At 40.8% G+C, this 25,175-nt stretch overlaps 1 protein-coding gene across 1 annotated transcript in view; it reads left to right on the top strand.

The window, feature by feature from the left end:
* The window catches only part of LOC136880912 (ninein homolog), a 280,629-nt gene that overhangs the window by 51,686 nt on the left and 203,768 nt on the right, over nucleotides 1-25,175 (top strand). The window contains exons 3-5 of the mRNA XM_068229173.1: nucleotides 17,553-17,713; nucleotides 18,609-18,723; nucleotides 23,450-23,655. Of these exons, the coding sequence (XP_068085274.1) occupies nucleotides 17,553-17,713; nucleotides 18,609-18,723; nucleotides 23,450-23,655 (482 nt within the window). The remainder of the gene's footprint in view (nucleotides 1-17,552; nucleotides 17,714-18,608; nucleotides 18,724-23,449; nucleotides 23,656-25,175) is intronic.

Genomic DNA, 25,175 nt, shown 5'->3' with positions numbered 1-25,175 from the left:
CCACAGCAACAACAGTAAGTACTTTTTTCATTTCACACATACATCCAGGCATTCCTTCATACATACGCTATACTCATATTAGCTTTTCTTTACAGATAATGACCATATAACGTGCATAGACGAGAGAAGTGTCACCACCAACTACTCTGATATTAAAACCTATCTTGCTACTTCAACTTAATTTTCAAATTTTACTGACAAGAGTTCTTATAACATACCAATACAAAGTATATCAACCACAGAACATTCTCGATATTCAACTTAATCAACACAAGAACTACAAGAGGATTGAAGAATGAATGCAACGCAACATGAACTCAAATTTTAATAGACGTTTTTAAAATATACCATGTTTTAATGTGTTTAATGTGCTATATATTTTTAGTGTCTTATGATGTGGCATATATATTTTAATGTGTTTATGTACTCATACCCATGCTCAATCAATAGGTTTTAGTTTATTCTAACCATCACTACTTTTAATCAGAGCTATTTTAACGCAACATACTGCAATATATTTTACTTCCATTTTTTATCAGACATCCGGATGCTCTTAAGTAACTTCTTTGTAATTTATCCCATGACTGTAAATTTGTGTGCTAGCTGATGATGGCCAAGATAGGTCGAAACCGGTACTAGTGTAGTAGTTCATCCACAATAAATGTATTGATCGGTGGAACATTTTTCTTGTCTATTACATACAAACAGGTATGAGAATCGATGAAGAAACACAGAGCGTAGAAAATACTTCAGGGCTTATCAACAGTTACTTCCTGTTCTACAGGTCCAACAACACAAACATCAACATCGATTGCAAAGCAGAGTACGCCAGCGTCTGGTTATAAATACAAACAAACATTGGGGAAAGCTGTAAAGCGTTCGGAGCAGGCTTTACCAGTGAGTCCGCGGAAGAAACGGGAAGTTGTTTCTGCGCTGAGTGTAAAATGTGTATGTTCATCTACCTCCGGCAAGCACAGGAAGTCTTCACTTCCAAATCAAGATGTTCATATATTTCTCAATCCAGATTATATCAGTTGGCCATCTCCTCGAGCAAGAGATTTATCTCCATAAAGGAGAGTTATGGAGATATATATTTTCTTTTAATGAGTCATGTGCGACACAATGCAAGGCACACACTAAGTTTTTAAATAAGAATACCCACATCACGCAATCGGTCGGTCTTCTTTTTGTGGACTTCGACCAAAGTACATTTCTGTGCACTACCAGGAACACATGATATTCATTATGTGGATCCATTCAAAAATATATAGTTCAGCCAAGAAAATATTATTCTGAAACTACTACCAAACACTCTCTACATCCAGACTACAAGATTGAAGCAGATGACAAAAATCCATCCCGTGATACGGCTTTTGAACTGGGTGACTTTGTACTTGGTAAATACAGCGGAAAGAAACATTCAAAATAGTAGGTTTGTACCATAATTGAAAGTAATGGTGATCTTTATCTTGTAACCAATTTTTGCAAGTGCAACGATGAAGATGAACTATTTTCTGAACCACCGACGAAAGACGAGTGCTTTTTAAATGTAAGTGAAATCGAAAGAAAATTACTGGTGACTCGTTTTACTCGTGGGAAATAGTATTTTGATGAGTCTATGTCAGAAGCAGAATGAACAAAAGTGTTTTCATTTTAATATATTTTTTTCTGACCAAGCTTTCATTCAAACTGTAGGCTACTTAAACGTTGAATGTTCAGTTGTTTTTAAATATTTTAGTTCAGTTTACATTCACTGTTATTACCGTTAAATAAATGTGTGACAATTCATAAAAACACTTTACTGTATTAAGTAGGCCACATGTCAATACCAGAATCTGTAGTTATATATTATTATTATTATTATTATTATTATTATTATTATTATTATTATTATTAAAATTATTATTGTTGTTGTTGTTGTTGTTGTTGTTAGGAGGAGGAATGAAGCTTGTAGATTTATGTGACGGATAATCTCAGTATCATAAGCCATGGGACCTCAAATTTTATGCAAAATCCCAACCACCGGACGTGACTTTCACCTCAAAAATCACACATGCATTAATTGGGACTCGAAACCAGTCCGTCTTGATGGTTCCACGCAGCTTGACCACTACACCATCACACTCCTTCTTTATTATTACTTTCTGTGATATTTAATATACACATTATCATTCAGTGATCGTATTTAATGTAGAGTTTAAGATTTATTAGCCCCTCGTGCCATGTCACTATACCACTGATTCGCATGTACAATCACGCTGCGCTGTCGAGTAAACACGCAACGATCGGCTTTAACTATATTACGTAGACATTTCGCAACTTACACATTTGGTTTTTTTTGCAAAATGTACCTTTGTCCTTCTTGTAAACAATATCTTGACATTATCAGTAAAAATTGCCATAATTTTCAGAATTTAGAAAAAACCTGAAGGTATGTAAAATCAAAAGTCTGTTCCATGTAAACACCGATTGCTACGTTTAAAATTTTATAAAATCACAGACATCAGGTTTACAACAATGAAATTTGTGGAGGTTGTTAAGTATCATGTAGATGTTATTATGCATAAATCTCAATTAGTTTTGATGGTAAGTTTACCGGGCGAGTTGGCCGTGCGCGTAGAGGCGCGCGGCTGTGAGCTTGCATCCGGGAGATAGTAGGTTCAAATCCCACTATCAGCAGCCCTGAAAATGGTTTTCCGTGGTTTCCCATTTTCACACCAGGCAAATGCTGGGGCTGTACCTTAATTAAGGCCACGGCCATTTCCTTCCAACTCCTAAGCCTTTCCTATCCCATCGTCGCCATAAGACCTATCTGTGTCGGTGCAACGTAAAGCCCCTAGCAAAAAAAAAAAATAAAGAAAAGATGGTAAGTTTCATATATATGTTAAAAAGAAATGTGCAAATGTAAACATGCGACACCTGGAATTGGCCTTAAGTAATACAGTGAAATGCCTCCAAAGTAAAATAGCAGACATTAACGTCATTAAATAATAATCATCCAACTGACAGAGCAGACGGCTGTCAACTCTGCACAGTTCACTACCCCGTCTTTTAATCATTGACATATAATCATGATGAGAGTGGAAATTCTCATGTTCCGTTAACTGCTGATTTCCATACTTCCAATCATTGACGTCACTTGTTGCAAATTCGGATGTCCCTCCAAAAGGTTTACAAGGAGCACAAAATCAGATCGTTGGCTGCAGGAATAAACCAGATATTCACGTTTCATAATGTCTCCATTTAAAAGCTTTCTTTCAATAAGCACGCTGTCAAAAATGGCTAATTATCTGGATACATTCACATAGAATTACAGAAATTGTCCTGATTCTGTTTGACTCTAACTTAGTAATCTCCAGTAACACTATTCATAAGACAAAAATAAGGGAATCATTTGGTTTAAAAATACCTTCTCTTGATACTACAGTAGATCGTTTTCATGATTTTCACTTACAGTTCCACCAGCAAAGCAATAGAAATGCAACTCTTCAAAGTTCTCTATGCTGGTACCATCATTTTTATTTTTGTCATTGCATGAGAGGAAGTGGTTTGAGATATAGTTTGGACCCTGTGGAAAAACAAGTCTTATTTTTGTGTTTGAGAGAACAATTCAGATTCCCTCCTCTTCTTCTCGTCTGCTAGTCTGCAATGTCTCTAGGTAGTGTTGATTCACCGCCCGCTTGATTAAGTTGCACCCCGAAGTCATCCTGATACTTGTACACAGAACCTAGGGAGCTGTGTATCAACATTATGGTGGTATTTATAATATTATTACCTACAGCTTTCACATAAGCAGAATGAAAATTCTGTTATTCATGTCGGAAGCTTTCGCTTTTGAATAATACAAAAGTGCGCGCATTCGACAAACACGTTTTCGAACTAATAGACATTTTAAGTTTTGCCGCCCCATAAATTTGTCTCCCAGGTCCTTAAAACCCATGTCTAAATGTGGCTCTAGGTAGTATATTTTTTTGTATATTTCTGGATCTGTCACTGTTTTGTTCCTTGTCATTACTTATGTTGGCCCATTGATATCCACTCCTCCTCTTGCGCTTGTAATGTATTCCTGGTCTTTTAACACTTGTATTCATTCTTTAGCATTTTGCCTCTTCCTTTTCTTTTCTTTATTTGGCTTTCTTCTTATCCTACTCTTCCCTCATTAACAATGAAGATCTGTCCAGAGTGTTGATGCCCATCCTCCTGATGAAGCTTGGAAGCAGAAATAAGCTCATTGGGGGCAGAGAAGAAATTGATGTATGTTGAAGAACTGGGATTGATGAGAGGAGAGCCCATCTCTTTGAAGGCAACAGTGTCTGTAGACGTGGGGATTTTCCATGTCTCGTCTTTCTGTTGCTCCCTATTCCCACAATGACCTGTCATTGTGTTTGTTTTATTATTATGTTCCTGTTCTTATTTATAAGAGTGTTAAAATACAAGAGATCAGTGTTATTTGATTTATTTACATTTTAAAGAATTTTTTTTTCCTTGCATATTTCCAGCATTCTTCTGTTTGATAAGGCCATTAAACACACACATTCATTCATTCATATATTCATTCATCATTTTACAGCTCCAGTTTCCCGGTGTGGTGTACAACCAGCTCAGGGTTACCCATGCTGGATTGGCGTTGGTGTAGGGCCAGACTAACAAGGTGTTCCCCGATTGCCTGAGAGGTGGCTGTGCTCTTTATTCTTCATCACAATTTCTACCCTTCTATTCTCACCTTCTTAAATTTCATTCATCTTCCTGTCTGGCCACCCTCTCTGCCTCAGGTGGAACAGGTTAGTACGGAGATTTTATCCTCCCCCAGTAACAAATTTCAGGTCGTGGCAAGGTGATGCATGGCTACTGGGAGAGTAGTTCTTAGCGACCCCCTCCAGATACCGGGCACCCTCTGGAGTATATAGCCTTGCCTTCAGTACAACTCCTTGGCTCTCCCGAAGGTCGACTTCATATTTCTGGTGTACTCGTGGGACCAAAAACGGAACCTCTCTCTTCTCTTCCTTCCTTTTCAGAGGGTGGCACCCTTCAGAAAACAGCATCCAAGATAGGTAAAACATGTAGGCGGTATAATCCAGTTCCAGTAGATTATATAAGTGACAAACGTCTTCCTCGATTCCTGGTTGCTTCCAGGGTCAATGGTAAAAGTTTCCTTGACGAATGTCCTTTTATGATAAGCAATTCACTCGAAGAAATTGTTGCTGGTGAAGTCAACGAGACACACAAGCTCCGCGATGGATCCGTACTTATCAAAACATCTACGGCTGAACAGTCCAGACGGCTACTTAAAGCCAAGTTATTTGCAAAGGTAGAGGTGAAAATCGAGAAGCACCAAACCCTTAACTCCTGCAAAAGAGTTATATTCCATAGGGATTTGGTTAAGTCTTCCGCTGATACTATGATCCGGTACCTAGCACGTAGGGGTGTAATCGACGTGAAGAGGTTGAAGGTGTGTGGGTGATAAGCTATACTCGATATGGGTGCTTTCATCCTTACCTTCGACGCCAAGACCGTACCTGAACAGATAAAAGTGGCAATGTATCGTCTGACTGTTCGTCCATATATTCCAGCACCAATGAGGTGCTATAACTATCAAAAGTTTGGCCACACCTCATTGTGTGGGAAGTACGAGCATGCTGGGGTTGACTGCACACCACCACCTGTGTGCGTCAACTGCTTGGGTGCACATGCTCCAATCTTCAAGGAGTGCCCCGCATTCAAGCAGGAGAAGAAGATCCAGAAGATAAAAACGCTGGTTAAGCTATCTTATCCAGACACCCGGAGGAAGTTCATGGCTGCTCCGTAGCTCTCCATCTCCTTCGCTGAAAAGGTCGCAAATGTGCGGATCACTCCACAGAGTTTTGTACAGAGCACTAGTACTGAAAATGCATCGAAAAGTCAAAGCCAGCAACAAAATGTAGTAACTAAAGAAACTGGAGTTTCACTACGTGAAGCATCGAAAAGAGCGTTACTGCCGACGTTGCCTGGGATGGGCCCTTCCCAGGAACGTTCGGCTGGGAAGTCCTCCCCCAACAGGGCAGGAGGAAAGACTTCCCCAAATAGGGCTGGAAAGTCCAGCCCTCCTTCCAATGACCAGACCACAAAGGAGGAGAATGTGAAGCCACAGACCTCCTTTCAGAAATTGGAGAAGAAGCCTTCTCCAACTCAATCGGGGGTCACAGGATCCCCGAAGAAATCCGGCAAACCATCTGCCAGTTCTCCTCCAAAAAAAGACAGAAACGGTGGGCAAGAGCGAGAGTCCCTGACACCCTCTTGCTCGATCGCTTTCTGGAGAACCTAGCTCTCCCAGGAAGAAGGCCCACTGTTCCCGATCCATGAGATCACCATCCGTGGAGTGCACAGTCACCGCGTCTCCGTCTTCTGAGGAGACAGTGGTGAGTAAACCACTCATTGTCGTGGATGGTGATGATAAAAAGGATACCAACAAAGACTGCGGAACCTAGGAGGTAATGAACCAAATAAAGGGCAAGAAATTGCTCTGAATTCGAAGTTTTACCTATCCACACAATGGCACTGTTGCAATAGAACTGCAGTAGTTATCACTGTCACTTAGCTGAGTTACGTCACTTCATATCCGTCTATGCGGCCTCCATAGTTTGCCTACAGGAATTACATAAAATCAGCTTCATGGTCCGTATCGCACTTCGACTAGGTGGAAAATAAATACTTAATTGTGAATGCCTACAGGAATCTCGTTTGAGACCTGGACACGACGCGACTATGAAAGGATATCGTCTTTATTCCAAAGACAGAGTAGCTGTGGATGGCGCAGCAACTGGGAGAGTTCGTACCCTAGTTCGCTCCGATATCTTCAGTGAATAAGTACCACTCTGTACTCAGCTAGATGCAGTTGCAGTTCGCATTCCATTACCGGTAATGACAACGGTGTGCAACATGTACCTTCCACCGGACTATGATCTGGAAATGCGTGCACTACAAGATTTAATTGCTCAGTTGCCTCCTACTTTCCTCATGCTGGGAGACGCGAACGCCTATCTGGGATTCTCCGTCTTTCTGTGCTAGGGGGAGGATGTTCGAGCAACTGATCAACCTGTTTGATCTTTGTGTGCTTAATACAGGGGAACCGACACATTTCAGCATCGCACACGGCACATTCTCACACTTGGTTGTCACTTTGTGCAGCCGTGTGCTAGTTCCCCTGCTACGGTGGCACATTCACAACGACCTCTGTGATAGTGACCACTTCCCGATAATTCTATCTCTCTTGAATCAAAGACAGTCCGAAGTACCCAAGCGCTGGTTACTTCGGTGGGCAAATTGGCCAGAATTTTTGAAACGCACAGTGATGGCCGAAGATATGCTGGAGTCTGTTGACGACCATGTTTCTTCCATGACTACTGGAATTTTGACTGCTGCAAAGGAAACAATTCCATCCTCGTCCGGTATTCGTCACCGGAAACAGGTCGCATGGTGGATGGACGAAATTGCAGCAGCATTACTTGATTGCCGACGGGCTTTTAAGCACTATCGTCGGAATCCAACGATGGCCAACCCTATTGCATTTAAGCATCTGTGCGCGAAGGCCCGTTTCTTGATTCGAGAAAGTAAGAAAGCTATGTGGGGAAAGTATGTGTCTTCCATGATGGCACAGACCCCGTCATCATAAGTGTGGACAAAACTCCGCCGTATTGTCGGTGTACAGAATGTGCCCTCAGTCCCCGGTATCTCCATTAATGGAGATATTGTTACAATTCCTTCAGTCATTGCCGACCACATTGCATCACATTTTGCAGATACGTCCAGCTCTGGGAGATACGACCCTGCATTTCTACCAATTAAGCACGAAGCAGAATCACACCATCTTTCTTTCGCCTCTAGTGCTTCGCATCCTTACAACGTGCCTTTCACGGAGTGGGAGTTGTGGAGTGCACTCACACTATGCAGAGACACGGCTCCTGGACCGGACAAAATCCATAATCAAATGCTTAAGCTATTTGAAACGATGGTTAACCGGCATCTCGTGTGGGTCATGGAAAAGGAAGGTCTCTTGTCTAACTACCAGTGTGGTTTTCGCTCTCATTGGTCTGCCACTGATCATCTGGTCGGACTGGAGAGTGCCATTCAGGAGGCCTTTCTCCAGAAGGAACAGCTAGTCGCTCTGTTTTTTGACCTGGAGAAAGCTTACGATACTACCTGGCAATATGGAATTCTCTCCACTATACACCAGTGGAGATTTCAGGGAAATTTGCCAATGTTTATTGAGAACTTTATGTCCCTCCAGGTCTTTCAAGTCCGTGTAGGGAATGCCTTTTCTCAATATTACGTTCAGGAAAATGGAGTACCTCAGGGATATGTACTGAGTGTCACGCTGTTCGCAATCGCCATCAACAGCATAGTTGCCACTGCTGAGCCTGCAGTCCTTCCATCGCTGTATGTGGACGACTTAGCTCTACATTACAGCTCCGGAAGGATGGCGTTTGCTGAGAGACAGCTACAGCAAGCTGTTAACCGAGTCGACAGATGGGTCCTGCAACATGGTTTTCGATTTTCAGCAGCGAAAACCTCAGTTGTACACTTCTATCGTCGTCGGCTTGTACATCCTCAACCAGAACTCCGCTTGCGTAACAGTGTCTTATCAGTGGTAGACACCTGCAGATTCCTGGATCTCCATTTTGATTTGAGACTAACGTGGCAGCCCCACATCCGTCAGTTGAAGGTTGCCTGCATGAAGTGACTTAACATGCTTATGTTTCTCAGCGGCTCTTGTGTCCATTTGTAATGTTGCTGAAGTGTGTTGAGGTAGTCCTTATACCATATTTTCCAGAAGTCTTGAGTCATTCTTTGTATATGTTTCCATTTAGAGAGACTATTGATTGAGCAAGGTTTGAGATCATGGTCGGGATGTGCCCTGAGTTGCTCACCGATAAGCAATGTGATGGAGTGAGATAGGATGAATCTGTCGGATCATTGCTGAGTCTGGATAAAGGGCGACTGTTGAGCCAAGCTTCAACCTGTGAAGATAGGGGAGTGTTGTTGTTCCCATTGTTCTTCGAAGATGATATTTAAATGCTTTTACCATGGATTGCCAGGCACCTCCAGATTGAGGTGCAGATGGAGGGATGAAGTGCCAGGTAATGCCTATTCCTTCTGCGATCTTCACAATTTCTTTCTCTTGCTTCCCATCTTGTTAGAACTTCTGAAATTCTTTCAATCCCCTCGCTGCACCAATGAAATTGGTGCCATTGTCGCTGTAGATATTGGCAGGACAACGTTGACGTGAGGTGAAACGACGTAGTAATGCTATGAATGCATTTGTTGTAAGATCTGAGATGATTTTGATGTGCAAAGCTCTGATCAAAAGACATATGAAGATCCAAGCATAAGCCTTTCCTGTTGTCTTGCTTCATTGTGTGGCTATCCGTATTAGGAATGGGCCAGTGTTAGTCTACTCTGACATTCATAAAGGCTCTAGTAGGTGTAACCCTAAATCTTGTGAGGTTTGCCATTTTCTGTTGAGCTGCTGATTTTCTCAGTCTGAAGCTTGTGTAGCATGAATGAGTGCATTTCTTAATGACTTGACGAATCCTCAGTATCCAATATCTCTGTCGTAGTGATGAAATGAGTAGATGAGGTCGTGTGTGTAGTAATCTCACATGTTCACTCAGGCAGACATGTTTGGTGTAATGATGTTCAGGAGGAAATATAAGTTGATGCTTTGCTTCGTATGGAATTGGTACGTTTTGTAGTATCCTCCGACTCAAAGAAAACCATTTTGGTCCAGAATAGGGCTCAGACTCTTCAGTGTACTATTTGCACAACAGTCTTGCCTTGTTTGAGGCAGTGTATTTCTCTTTGATAAGAGACAGATTGTACGATTTTGGTACAGATATTGAATGCATTACTTATCTCTTGTGGTTTCAGTGGTGATGTATCGCGCTCACTGCGAGTCTTCTTGCAATTGGAAGAGAATCTGAGACACTGACCAACTGTTCTGACTGTTTAAGGATGAGAAGCCATTCAGGAATGTATCATTGTGTTGTATGACAAAAAATGATGTTATAATTCTTTGGTCAGGGATCTTCGAAGTGTCGCATCCTGATTGTGATGGCCATGACACAGAGTCTAGACACAGCCAGCTGGGGCCTTCCCACCATAGTGTACTGTCTTGAAGAAGCAATGGCTGTACTCCTTGTGATGTAAGATCTGCAGGATTGTCCTGTGATCCTACATGACATCAGTGGGAGGCTGGTACAGTGTCTTGAATTTCGGCCACCATGTTTGCCACGAATGTTTTCCATTTTGTAGGGCATGCGTGTTACCAAGCCAATACAATTGCTGAATCAGTCCAAAGTAGTACACCATCAGGGGGTAGTGCATAGGGTTTCAAAAAGCATTTTCTTGGTGAGGCGAGCCAAAATTAGGTCACCACATAATTTGAAATGGGGGATTGGAATTTGTTTAGAGGTGCAACCCTTGATTTTGCACAAAGATGTCTTGTGAGAATCTCGGCTATGTGGTTGACAGATCTTATGTACAAGGCAGCCCCGTAAGCAGTCTGTGAAGCATCGCAGAAGCCATGTATCTCGATGTTCTTCACTATCCCTTCATTGAGGACCAGTCTTGGAGTTTTAAAATTATTAAGTAGTGATATTTGTTGATATAGGTCAATCCAGGTATCATGCAAATTCCCTTGGAGTTGATCATCCCATCCTGAACCTTCTTGCCACAGGTGTTTCATGAAGACTTTAAAGAGAAGAACTATGGTAGTTATCAGCCCTAGTGGGTCGAATATTGATGATATTATGGAGAGTACTTCTGATAGAGTGATACGATGATTGGAGTGTGTCGTTACTCTGTGGGTTTTGTGCCTTAGTGTTAGTTTGCATTAGTTGATTCCTCATTTTGATTGTTTAGGTGTAGCAACATGTGCTGGTATTTGTTGCATACCTTACATGCGGTTACTGCAGTGCTTGATATCCTTGATCAATTTGAACCTTTCATCAGAACTCAAATTGAAGAAATCAGGACATTTGTACAGTCTGTGCTCTTCTGAGCAGATGTAACATCTCTCTGCTGTCAAAATCTATGATTGTTGTTATCATGCGTGGCACTGATTTGGGGCATTTGTTAAGATTGGCTGCAGGTGGTTGGGTAGAAGACCAGAGTTGTAGTGTCTGACAGCATCTCTCCAAGAAGCTAATGGGCTCCTCATTTTTAATTGCATCGGAATGAGAATTCTCCTTTTCAAATTCTAACCTTAGATTTTTGTCTAGTTGAGAGAGTAGGAGTTCATTAAGAAGTAAATCTGGGATACTTGGCTGGGTGTTTATGGCATTAAGAGCCTCTATACTGCCCTTGAAAGTGTTGATCAGCTTGCATATTTACTCTCCATTGAACCTATTTTATTTGAAGCTTCCGTAATTTGCCTAATATGTTCATCTGCAATTAATTTGGGTGAATGATAACGATTAACTAACCCCCTGTGGGTGGGGGATGCAGACGAAGAATTCACCCACGGTATCCCCTGCTGTCGTAAGAGGCGACTAAGAGGGGCGACCAAGGGATGATCAAATTAGAACCATGAAACTGCTTGTGATTAGTACCACCACGCGGGGAACACAATGGGCCGCTTTTACTTGCGCGTAGTACCACTACGTTGGGTACCAAATAGGATTGTGATTAGTAGCACTATATGAGCGACACCATGGGATGAGAAAACCCATGGTTCCGGCTTCCCACCACGGGATAGTACGAGTCCCTGTGGTTAGTACACTTATGTGATGAACACCATAGGTTTGCGTTGCCTGTAAATTCTGCCGCAATGTGCGAAACAGCGTAGGTCTGTAATACATGTGCGAATTTCATTACCTGTGAGTAGTACCATAATGTGTGGAATACCGCGAGTCTACACTACTCTTGATTAGTACCACAACATGACAAATACCATGGTTCTACCTTCCTAGCTATAAGTACCATTGTGAGGGGCCGCTGACTTGGATTTTGGACCCATTTTGACTACAAGTATCATCGATTCAGTATTGTGCTATAGAAGCAGTCCCTTGGTCAGTAATACTATTGTTCTATGCCAGCTTCTGGGCATGTGAGGCACTGTGGGTTGGTTCCACTGATCGTTTTAAATTCCCACCCATCCATCCCATCCATCCCATCCCAACCAATCCAGTCCATCCGTCCGTCCGTCCATTCATTCATTTTGAATTGTGGTCAGTGGATGTTTTTGGGCTTTTAATTTGTCATTTCATTTCATCTCATTCCGTACCGTTAGGGGCCGATGACTAGATGTTAGGCCCCTTTAAACAACAAACATCATCATCATCATCATCATCATCATCATCATCATCATCATCAACGATTGGCGTGAGAAATGCTGATGTTTCTTATGCTGTCCTTGGCTTCGTCTTTCAGAGAGGAGAGCAAGTAGGTGGAATTTCTCTATGTTTAATAGGTCATTATTGTGGAGCACCAGGCCTTCAAAAGTATCTATGAAATGCAGCCAGGTAATTAGAATCCCACTAAAGGTGTGGAGATTTATTTTTGGTTCCATGGTTCATGTTTGTGGGTTACTGTAGTCACGTCCTAGTTTGTGAACCATGGGCAACGGCTGAGTGGCCTAGTAAGTGGTCCTGAGAATCGGGATATCAGTTGCTATGGAATGGGAGTGGGCATCTCGGACATATTCTGAGTCGTGGCCCTCCTTGTGCTCAGGCAGCTAGGACTATACAATTCACCGGTGGTCCATAACCCGTTAGAGGAGAGATCCTCACTTGGACTATGTGCAAGTAGGGCAGCATCCTGCTTCATGAATTTACCGAGCTCATAACACTTTAAACAAGCCTCGGACCAATGGGAGTAATGGAGTCCCACTCCCACTTGACAGGCGAGGGACTCCTTGGAAACAACTTGGCGAACGAAATGGAATTCGATGGAGAGCTATCAATATTAATGGGGCTTATGGAAGAAAGAAGGTAGAACTGGCTGAGTCAGCAAAGAGGATGAATCTGGATGTGCTAGGAGAAAGTGATATTCGGGTAAGGGGAGATAATGAGGAAGATATAGGAGATTATAAAGTGTACCTGACGGGTGTTAGAAAGGGAAGGGCAGAGTCTGGGGTAGGGCTCTTTAACAGGAATACCATTGCACGGAACATAGTTTCTGTTAGGCACGTAAATGAGCGAATGATGCGGGTAGATTTGTCAGTGGGAGGAATTAGGACAAGAATTGTGTCCATGTATTCACCATGCGAGGGTGCAGATGAGGATGAAGTTGACAAGTTTTATGAAGCATTGAGTGACATCGTGGTCAGGGTCAACAGCAAGGATAGAATAGTGCTAATGGGCAATTTCAATGCGAGAGTTGGGAATAGAACTGAAGGATATGAAAGGGTGATTGGTAAATGTGGGGAAGATATGGAAGCTAATGGGAATGGGAAGCATTTGCTGGACTTCTGTGCTAGTATGGGTTTAGCTGCTACGAATACATTCTTCAAGCATAAGGCTATTCACCGCAACACATGGGAGGCTAGGGGTACCAGATCCATAATAGACTATATCTTGACAGACTTCGAATTCAGGAAATCTGTTAGGAATGTACGAGTTTTCCGCGGATTTTTCGATGATACAGACCACTATCTGATCTGTAGTGAACTAAGTATCTCTAGGCCTAGGGTAGAGAAAGTGAAATCTGTCTGCAAACAAATAAGGGTAGAAAGTCTCCAGGACGAGGAAATTAGACAGAAGTACATGGATATGATTAGTGAGAAGTTTCGAACAGTAGACAGTAAGCAGGTTCAGGATATAGAAAGTGAATGCGTGGCATACAGGGATGCTGTAATAGAAACAGCAAGGGAATGCCTAGGAACAACTGTGTGTAAAGATGGGAAAAGGCAAACATCTTGGTGGAATGATGAAGTGAGAGCAGCTTGTAAACGTAAAAAGAAGGCTTATCAGAAATGGCTCCAAACAAGGGCCAAGGCAGACAGGGATTGGTACGTAGATGAAAGAAACAGAGCGAAACAAATAGTTGTTGAATCCAAAAAGAAGTCCTGGGAAGATTTTGGTAATAACCTAGAAAGGCTAGGTAAAGCAGCAGGGAAACCTTTCTGGACAGTAATAAAGAATCTTAGGAAGGGAGGGAAAAAGGAAATGAACAATGTTTTGAGTAATTCAGGTGAACTCATAATAGATCCCAGGGAATCACTGGAGAGGTGGAGGGAATATTTTGAACATCTTCTCAATGTAAAAGGAAGTTGCAAACAGCCAAGCTCATGGGGAGGAGGAAAATGATGTTGGTGAAATTATGCTTGAGGAAGTGGAAAGGATAGTAAATAAACTCCATTGTCATAAGGCAGCAGGAATAGATGAAATTAGACCTGAAATGGTGAAGTACAGTGGGAAGGCAGGGATGAAATGGCTTCATAGAGTAGTAAAATTAGTGTGGAGTGTTGGTAAGGTACCTTCAGTTTGGACAAAAGCAGTAATTGCACCTATCTATAAGCAAGGGAACAGGAAGGATTGCAACAACTATCGAGGTATCTCATTGATTAGTATACCAGGCAAAGTATTCACTGGCATCCTGGAAGGGAGGGTGCGATCAGTCGTTGAGAGGAAGTTGGATGAAAACCAGTGTGGTTTCAGACCACAGAGAGGCTGTCAGGATCAGATTTTCAGTATGCGCCAGGTAATTGAAAAATGCTACGAGAGGAATAGGCAGTTGTGTTTATGTTCCGTAGATTTAGAGAAAGCATATGACAGGGTACCGAGGGAAAAGATGTTCGCCATACTGGGGGACTATGGAATTAAAGGTAGATTATTAAAATCAATCAAAGGCATTTATGTTGACAATTGGGCTTCAGTGAGAATTGATGGTAGAATGAGTTCTTGGTTCAGAGTACTTACAGGAGTTAGACAAAGCTGTAATCTTTCACCTTTGCTGTTCGTAGTTTACATGGATCATCTGCTGAAAGGTATAAAATGGCAGGGAGGGATTAAGTTAGGTGGAAATGTAGTAAGCAGTTTGGCCTATGCTGACGACTTGGTCTTAATGGCAGACTGTGCCGAAAGCCTGCAGTCTAATATCTTGGAACTTGAAAATAGGTGCAATGAGTATGGTATGAAAATTAGCCTCTCGAAGACTAAATTGATGTCAGTAGGTAAGAAATTCAACAGGATTGAATGTCAGATTGGTGATACAAAGCTAGAACAGGTCGATAATTTCAAGTATTTAGGTTGTGTGTTCTCCCAGGATGGTAATATAGTAAGTGAGATTGAATCAAGATGTAGTAAAGCTAATGCAGTGAGCTCGCAGTTGCGATCAGCAGTATTCTGTAAGAAGGAAGTCAGCTCCCAGACGAAACTATCTTTACATCGGTCTGTTTTCAGACCATCTTTGCTTTACGGGAGCGAAAGCTGGGTGGACTCAGGATATCTTATTCATAAGTTAGAAGTAACAGACATGAAAGTAGCAAGAATGATTGCTGGTGCAAACAGGTGGGAACAATGGCAGGAGGGTACTCGGAATGAGGATATAAATGCTAATTTAGGAATGAACTCGATGGATGAAGCTGTACGCATAAACCGGCTTCAGTGGTGGGGTCATGTGAGGCGAATGGAGGAGGATAGGTTGCCTAGGAGAATAATGGACTCTGTTATGGAGGGTAAGAGAAGTAGAGGGAGACCAAGACGACGATGGTTAGACTCGGTTTCTAACGAGTTAAAGATAAGAGGTATAGAACTAAATGAGGCCACAACACTAGTTGCAAATCGAGGATTGTGGCGACGTTTAGTAAATTCTCAGAGGCTTGCAGACTGAACGCTGAAAGGCATAACAGTCTATAATGATAATGTATGTATGTAGTTTTATATTCCTAGGCATGCCACGTATGACTCAGTGAGCACTTCAGCATTTCCTGTCATATTTTGTAGATTGGTGGACTTCCTTAATTTGGCTTCCAGCAAGTCGATTGTGTCTTTGAATTCTTCTTGCTGGATCGTGTTACATTCCTCATTTTCTTCATCATACGACTCTAGTTGGCTTTGAATTTGCTTGAATTCTTTCTTGGTGGAGAGCAATCTGTTTAATTTAACCTGAATGATTTTATTTCCGACTCAGCAAAGTGTTGAATGCGAGTTACACAAGCCCTCAAGGTTGCTCGTCTTTTGGTTAATGTTCATTTGTTGGATTCTTCCATATTTATAGAATATCGTGGGGCTATAAAATGTGTAATTGTTGGATAAGTTATTACAGTGTAGTGAATAATAATTATTCTGAGGTAACACTAACTTTCTGGATGAACGGAAGAGTAGGTGGGAACTAATTACAAGATTTTATAAAAGTTTGTGAATTTGTCAATAGATGGTAGTAGCCGGGGTAGTTGTGTCAGTGGATGATTGTAGACCTTCATTGCAAGCTGATTAGAAGTTATAACTTTGGGCAAAATGTAGTGCTAGTTGTATCATAACCTAGCTGCGAGTTGCTTGAGAAGTTGTAACTTTGGGCGAAGAGTAGTGCTAGTGGTTAAGTGCTAGGTTCACTTTGGTCAAGCATCTAATATTCGTTCGAATTTGATCAGAATCTTAAAATTGTATACTTTAGTGACTGTAATCCAGTGGTTATATTAATTGCCTTACATAGGATGCTGGATTGTAGGAGTTTGAGGCAAATTTATCCAGGCTGTGAGGACTATAAAATAAATGTGAACTAAACTTTCCAACATCTTGTATTACAATAATGCACTTATTTTATGCATTTGCCAACTTACAAGATAAAGTTTACTATAAGGATTAAATTTACTTAACACCGAATGTGGGGCATGTTCTGGGAGAAAGGATTGGAATAGGCTACTTGGCCAACACGCAATTTCATTTTAATGATTCTGTTGCACATATAACTGATGTCCGCCTGCACATCAACAGTAATCTCCCTTAGCCTTTGGCAGTCCCCTGCCACATCAGCCAGGCAGCAGTGTTTTGGTGAATTATGTGTCATTTCCTACACAAAGGCTTCACCAAGCCTGCTAAGGGAGAACTCTTCCGACCTTAGCCATTGGTTCGTTCGCCTCGTTAAAAATTCTCCTGGGCATAACCGAGAGTGGTAGAAAATAAACATTTTCCTGCACTTTTATAAACAATAACAGATCATTTTTAACGTGTTAACTATGGACCACGTCATTTCAACTGTCTCTTTCCTTGGGCTTGTTCCTTTCTTTCTCGTTTTCTGGAAACCATACCATGCTCGAAGTTCCTTCCTGAGATGGACACGCTGTAGGATGTTATTAAAGGTGACCTCAAGGTTTTTGAGATCTCTTTCTACCTCAATGAACCAGGCCACTTCCTTTGATTTTCTTGTCCTGAAATTAGTTGATGATCCAATAGGCCAATCTTTGTGGGTTCATTCACATCACATGTTCATAAAAGTTAATCCACCTTTTCTTTCTGGATGGTGTCAGTTTGCTCCACATGGGTGTATATTTTGCAGTTGTGCAGTCTGCTGTATTCATCATCATCATTATTAGTAGTAGTAGTAATACATTATAATCAATATGTTTTTCTTTATAGAGCGAGAAGTTTCTCCCAAATTTGTATTTGGGAAGAAAAAATATGGACGTCGGTCCCGTCCAGAGAGTACAGATCAGGAGTTGGAACATGATAGCTCTCTGGAGGAATCGGAAACTGAAATATTTGTAGCTGTGGGAGGTGACAACAAGGAGATTATTATGGTAAGATGACGAAATTTTCTTATTGACTAGAAATGTTCTTGAAGCAGTTATGTAGAGGAGCCTGTGTCTCACTGGGTTGTTTCATTATTTCATTATTTCAGTTGTATATTGGTTCACAGCTTCCTTAAGTTCCAGGAAGATTTGTTGTAAATATTAATCCATAGCACCTGTACCGTGATGTAGGGGTAACAGTAAGACAAAACCAGGACAAACTTGAAAACACAAAAGGACCACCATCTTCACATGGATAATTTCCTCATCAGTCTCAGTTCTTCTGAATCCTTGTCTTCTCTTCCCACGACAGTACTGTTTCCGCTTCTCAGTTTCATCAACAGTTACTGAGAATTTTGACAGTTCCTCTGTTTTGATGTGGGAAGTGTCAAATAAGTAGGAAGTATCACATGCACAGGAGAGTGGAAGAGACAAAAATATTGGACATGAATGCAGGAACTAGGAACAGTATTCAGAAATGATTCTTAATGAAAAAAATGAAAAAAAAAATGAAAAAACTTTGTCAAATTAGAAATGTTTGTGAATGAAATCATATAAATGTCAGCCAAAGATGTTAACAAATGACACAAAATCCTAGTACAAACAGTAATCTTCAGGACTCCCTAATCAGTTATTTCAGCTGACCTGTCTGCATGAACTATGATTTATAAGTTAAAATATTATAGATTCCATCCACATCATGTATATCTAAGTACTGTCTTCTGCCTTTGTATTACTGGAGTGTATATACATAAATTATTTCATTCCTTTATATAAGTGTGTGATTTTAAATAGAATAATTTAAAGTCTATGTTCATTTCTAGTGTATACTGGAAAGTGTGTTCAGTTTTAATATATTCACTTTTTTATTTTGTGAAAACTAATGTACATCTTCTTTCTGCAGAGATCAATCTCTGAACCATCTCCCACTGATGACAGTCAGCATCCAAAAAAGAGGAAAACAGGTGCTGAGAAGAATCATACCCTGAAAAAATCATCATCAGAGTCCAAAGTCTCAAGTATGTTAATTCCTTGAAAATTATCTTCATCACTGTATATTTTGCTTCTTGTGCTATGCATATATTTTCATTATAGACAGTAATGGTTTTCACTGTTGGAGATATTTCATGTATGAGGTGAGTTTTGGTATTATTGTTCCTTCTACTCTTAAAATTATATTTTTTTCATGTTTTTTTTTTTTTTTTCCGTCCATGATTTAGGAGAGCTACTGCACACAAAATCTATATTAGTAATAAATTTATAGAGCCACAGAACACAAATCTATATCAGTAATAAATTTATACTTTTACTAGCATTTGTACCCGTTCTTCATGTGGGAATTTGCAGTGGATTACATGTTTCCTGTAGCCTCCGTGACTCAGGTGGCAGCGTGTTGGCCTCTCACTGCTGGGTTCCGTGGTTCAAATCCTGGTCTTTCCATGTGAGATTCGTGCTGGACAAAGTGGAGGCAGGACAGGTTTTTCTCCAGGTACTCTGGTTTTCCCCTGTCTTCATTCATTCCAGCAACACTCTCCACTATCATTTCATTTCATCTGTCAGTCATTAATCATTGCCCTAGAGGAGTGTGACAGACTTCGTCAGCCGGCACAGTTCTTATCCTCGCCGCAAGATGGGGGCTTTATTCATTCCATCCTGGACCCGGTCATTGACTGGAAAACAGGTTGTAGGTTTTCATTTTCACTCCGGTTTTCCCTGTCATCTTTCATTCCAGCAACATTCTCCAGTATCATTTCATTTCATCTGTCAGTCATTAATCATTGCCCCAGAGGAGTGCAACAGGCTCGGCAGCCGGCACAATTCTTATCCTCGCCGCAAGATGGGGGCTTCATTCATTCCATCCCTGATCCGGTCAATGACTGGAAAACAGGTTGTAGGTTTTCATTTACACTTTTCCTTCAGGAATTCATACGAAGTAACTTGGCTCTATTCACACGTTTAATGTGACATGTTAAATGATATTTTCCTACAAAAGCGCGTGGCAGTAACGTGAAATATGATGAAGCTGGAGCAAAGTGAAGAGAGAATAAGGATGATTTCTGAATTTATTGTACGGTACAGTTCGTGGTCCGAAGTTGTGCGAAATTCACCGTGGTTTTCAGCTTACACATTGCATCTCTGGCGCTCCGACGTTGATGATAACTCTCTTAATATCTGCCCTATTGAAAAGAGTAAAATGGCTCTTTAGTTTTTCCCATTACCCACCTTGAAGTAATGTACACAACATGTCTCACAGGACTTGGACTGAAAATCCAATTTATCATAATAATCTGCAATATTATCCATCATACGATAAATACATACATCGCATAAAGAAATGGAAATAGCATATTTTGGGACATTTGTTATATACAGTCTTTTGAATGACCTAATGTTAACAAAAATATTTGAGAATTATCTTCCTATATATACCAACTCCATGTGATTACCATAACATCATATGCACCTGATGACACAATCCTGAGTGAGTAGATTCCAAATACATAGTTTGGTAGAAGCAAGTCCAGTAGTTTTTCAGTTTTAGGATTAATAATAGTAATGTTATTTGCTTTATGTCCCACTAACTACTTTTATGGTTTTTGGAGACTCTGAGGTGCCGGCATTTTGTCCCGCAGGAATTCTTTTGTGTGCCAGTAAATCTATCAACACAAAGCTGGTGTATTTGAGCACCAGACTGAGCCAGGATCATACCTGCCAAGTTGCAATCAGAAGGCCAGTGCCTCAACTGTCTGAGCCACTCAGCCCAGCACTTTTACGAATATACAAACTGATAGGTAACGAGACAAACTGACTGACTGACACCAAAGGAAAAAGTTCTACCTCATGTTTCCTCAGTGTTCAGTTACGTTATATAAGGTTAATTTTCAAGCCAAGTGAAATATTGTGCATCCTCTGATTTTCTCCTCTTATGGATCCCTTGAATAACTGTATGTCTGTGAGGGTGTCTGTCACTAGCTGCAGAGCATGAAGCCCATAGAAAATAGTAATTTTCTCCATCATTTAAAGAGTAAGCAAAATCATGTACATAACGAGGATTATATAAAATGAAAAAAGTGTACAGATTTTACTCATAATCAATAGTGTAAAAGGAAATTGAAAAAAAACTCTTCTGGTCTTCGTATAAACCCCGTAAATATGAAGCTTGGTGAAGATATAACCAATAGTCGTCGTCATCATCATCATCATAATTTCTTCGCTCCAGCAAGCCGGATGCGGTTGTGTACGAGCTTCCTCCAGTTTGTTCTATCCATCCACAGATGCTGCTCATATATGCGACACCAGTTCACATCTCTAATTTCAAGGTCCTTCATTATCTGTTTTTTCCAAACATTATGAGGTCTTCCTCTTGGTCTCTTCCCAGGAACATTGTGGTCAAAGTATGTTCGAGGAGTCCTGCGAGGGTTCATTCTTTTCATGTGACCATACCATTGTAATCTCTTCACTTCTAGAGTCTCCAGCAAGCTTCTTTCCAATCCAAGCTGTTGCCGGATATCCACATTCCTTGTTTTATCCATTTTTGTTTTTTGTAGACAAGAACGGAGGAACTTTATTTCTGTTGCCTGAAGACGACTCTTTATTGGTCCAGTAAGTGTTGCTGCTTCAAGGCCATACGTCAGTATAGGTACTAGATATATTTTGTACAAGCTGATCTTGGAAACTAACGGAAATGTTTCATCCCAAAGTATTTGACATACAGCGTGATAGAATTTGGAAGCTTTCTGTATTCTGTTATTAATCTCTTGATTTTGGGTATTGTCCGATGCAGAACACTACCTAAATACTGGAAGTTGTCTACAATATCCATCTCCTCATCTCCAATTCTTAGATGAACAGTTGGAGAGTTTCTACTCAGAACCAAGCCAACTCTTTTTGTTTTGCTGATTTTGAGACCTAAGGTTGTAAAATGCCTTTGCTGGCGAGATGTAGTGTTTACAGTGCGCTATGTCTTCTGGTATGGGCTATATCAAATTTGTTAACTTTCATTGACCTGTCTCAGTCTCATCCTTGGCTTTGACAATATGAAAGTGACTGAGGTATGAGTGATGCTAGTAATACCATTCCTTATGCAGCCAGTCCCTGCTATGAATGGTGTGAAAATATCTCTCATAGGGTCGGTTGGTGCATGCATTTCAGTGGGCTTGGCAGACTGATACGTAATAGCAACGGCTGGCCCGGTGAGGAAAGCAACGGGAAACTACCTCACTCCTCATTTCCCTAGTACGCCTCTTCAGTGACGCCTGGGCTATTTATGACAGCTGTTGGCGGAGTTGCAGAGGATCAAACCAGCCTTCGGGCTGAATACCCAACAAACATACATACATACATACAAGGTTGTAAAAGCTTTATCCCAGAGATCTAGTCTAGTATGTACTTCTGCTTCGTCTCACCCCATACCATTACATCATCAGCAAAAACCAGGGCATTAGTTGTTGGATCCTTTCTCTTAACCGCTTTTAAAACTTCATCCATTGTGATTATGAAGAGAAGCGGTGAAAGACAACTTCCTTGCTGGACTCCACTCTTCGTTTTAAACCAACCAGACTAACTGGCCATGCTGTTAGGGGCACGCAGCCGTGACTTGCAGCTAGGAGATGGTGGTTTCGAACCCCACTGTCAGCAGCCCTGAAGGTGGTTTTCCATGGTTTCCCCATTGTCACACCAAGCTGTACCTTAATGAAGGCCATGGTCATATCCTTCCCACTCCTAGACCTTTCCTATCCCATCGTCGCCATGAGACCTATCTGTGTCGCTGCAACGTAAAGCAAAATTGTAAAAAAACTGTTTTGGTTTTCCTATAAAACCCAAAACCCCCACTTTATTCAGTGATTTTTAAGTGATGTGCATATCGAAACCTGCTTCTGGATGAGTGAACTTGAAATATGAAGTTTGGTCGATATATAATCAATAGTGTAAGAGAAAATAAAAAAATAAAAAATCTGGTCTTTGTTTAAACTCCCAGTCTGTTCAGAGATTTTTAAATGACATGCATATCAAAACCTGCTCCTGGATGAGTAAACTCTAAATATGAAGTTTGGTCAAGATCTATTCAGCCATTTACCTGTGATGGTGGAACAGACAGCCAGACAGACAGACAGACAGACAGACAGACACGAAAACTAAAAACTACTGATGTGATCTTGATTTGACCTAAAACAGATAAATATATCAAAATATGCAAAATTGACATTACAGACATTACAGACAGGGGATTCCCTACAACTTTATTTATAAGATTACCTTGTGGAGAAGGGTTTAGGTGAGTATATTGGTAATTATACAATATTTAGAGTTTTCAACAGGAATGTGCAAAGTATTGTGAATTGGTCTGGCGTTCTAGGGATATTCTGAACATCTGGTCTGGCATTAAGGAGGTATTTCATTAGCATAAATCAAAATTAAGTTAATTAATATTCTACATTTTCTGTTTATTTATTTTAAAGTATATTTTTTGCATTTTTCAACATCTGTTTTGTATATACACTATACTGATACGATCTTGAGTTGACCTAAAACAGATAAATATGTCAAAATATGGAAAAATAATAACTCTTAACTGCTTGTCCAGTTCATTTCTTTGCTAATTTCCATGAATTACAGCTGTTTGATGCTTTAAGACCCCAGAAATTCAAGAATAGATACATCTGTAGAAGAAATACTAATATTTTGTGTTGCGTTAAGAGTCACAAGTATGTGCCTTTATTAATTTGCACTTTGTATGTTGGCTAGATGTGTCTCTGTCATGGAGTACTCCAGTCAATGATGCTGGCAGTGAGAACAGTGCACCAACCAGTTTGGGTCCTATGGGTGACAGTGAGGAAGAATGCTTGCGAGCAGCCTGGGAACGTTTAGGTGTAGGTCGGGATGGATTTCTGGACCGTAGCGAGCTGGCACTCGTGTGCGAATGTATTGGCATGGAACGGGTTGCAGAGGAAGTGAGTATGGCTTAATCTTTATTTATTTTACTTGATTTTAGAACTGAAAATCTGAAATAAATGTTTGCACTCAAAAGCGGGTTTATGGATTTGTGAATCAAATCTTTGAAGAAATCTGTTGGTGTTAATGATAAAAATTCATAAATTATTTTGCTTACTTAGGACTCTTACATACAGTATGCAGAAAAACAAACAATACTGAAATCACACGCATACTGTGAACATCAAATTACGTTATTATTTCATGCAAGGTGACGACAGCAACATGTTTGTAACTGCATGTGTTCAGAATGTGCACCCTCACGTCTCACACATTGTTCTTTTTTTTTTACGACGCACCGACACAGATAGGTCTTATGGCGATGATAGGACAGGGAAGGGCTAGGAGTAGGAAGGAAGCAGCCGTGGCCTTAATTAAGGTACAGTCCCATTATTTGCCTGGTGTGAAAATGGGAAACCACGGAAAACCATTTTCAGGGCTGCCGACAGTGGGATTCGAACCTACTATCTCCCGAATACTGGATACTGGCTGCACTTAAGAGACTACAGCTATCGAGCTCGGTTATTATTCATAAGGTACTGTAGATTGCCATTTAAGAATATCATATTTGGGTTTTTTCCATATTGACTGTACAGTAAAGACAAATACTATATTTCTCCAAATCCAAGACAATGGATTTTTCTCAGAATCTCATGTGAAAAATTAAGGGTGGTCTTGCATTCGCGAACTAACAGTAATGAACAACGCTGTCAACTACCACGGTATATCATGCTGCTTCTTTTCACCTGCCTGCGTGCAGACATACACAAAACTCGACAATCAGTGATCGCCTCTTTATTATATATCACTAGTTGCTGCAACCGGTCGTACAATACCTCTGTGTAACGTCACTGGATCTCAGGAAATAGTGAAGAATGACGTTCTGTTAGCCTCTACAAAAACGTTTCTCAAATCTGCAGAATGGCATCAAAACTTGTGAATTCTTAGAAAGGCCACGTCTACTCAATTTGCAGACTTATAATACGTCTACTGTAACTGACGCTTAGTTAAATTGAATTTTATAGACAGCAGGAATAATTTTGTGACGATTCTCATATTATAAAGATATGTGGAACAGGTATTGCTGGCAAATTCTCAACGGGTTCTTGATTATATTATGATGCCAATTTTAAGTTAATGATTATTAAACACCCGGAAGTGTAGAGTAATTGTGCAGACGCAAGAAAATACGGCATAGGCCTAACTAAAGCTAATATTCTGAGTTATTGTGAAGACAAAGATAGCTAAAAAAAATTCATTCAGTGGCCTGCAACAAGGATGTTTTAAAGAAGTTGAAGATGAAATTGTGGGGTATGTGCACGAAAAATGCAAGGGCGGTATGCCCGTACCACGGGTCAGCATGGTCATTCGTTGATCTTCAACGTCCGCGGTTAGGCCTGTACATCGCTAGCCACTGAAGATCCCTCAATGAAATGGCGACTAATGAAGTGATCACCCACCATGCCACACAACATATTCA

Source organism: Anabrus simplex, chromosome 9 (genome assembly GCF_040414725.1).
Source record: "Anabrus simplex isolate iqAnaSimp1 chromosome 9, ASM4041472v1, whole genome shotgun sequence".
Taxonomy (NCBI): Eukaryota; Metazoa; Arthropoda; class Insecta; order Orthoptera; family Tettigoniidae; genus Anabrus; species Anabrus simplex.
Note: the sequence above shows the minus strand (reverse complement) of the source record. Positions and strands in the feature narration are given on the sequence as shown.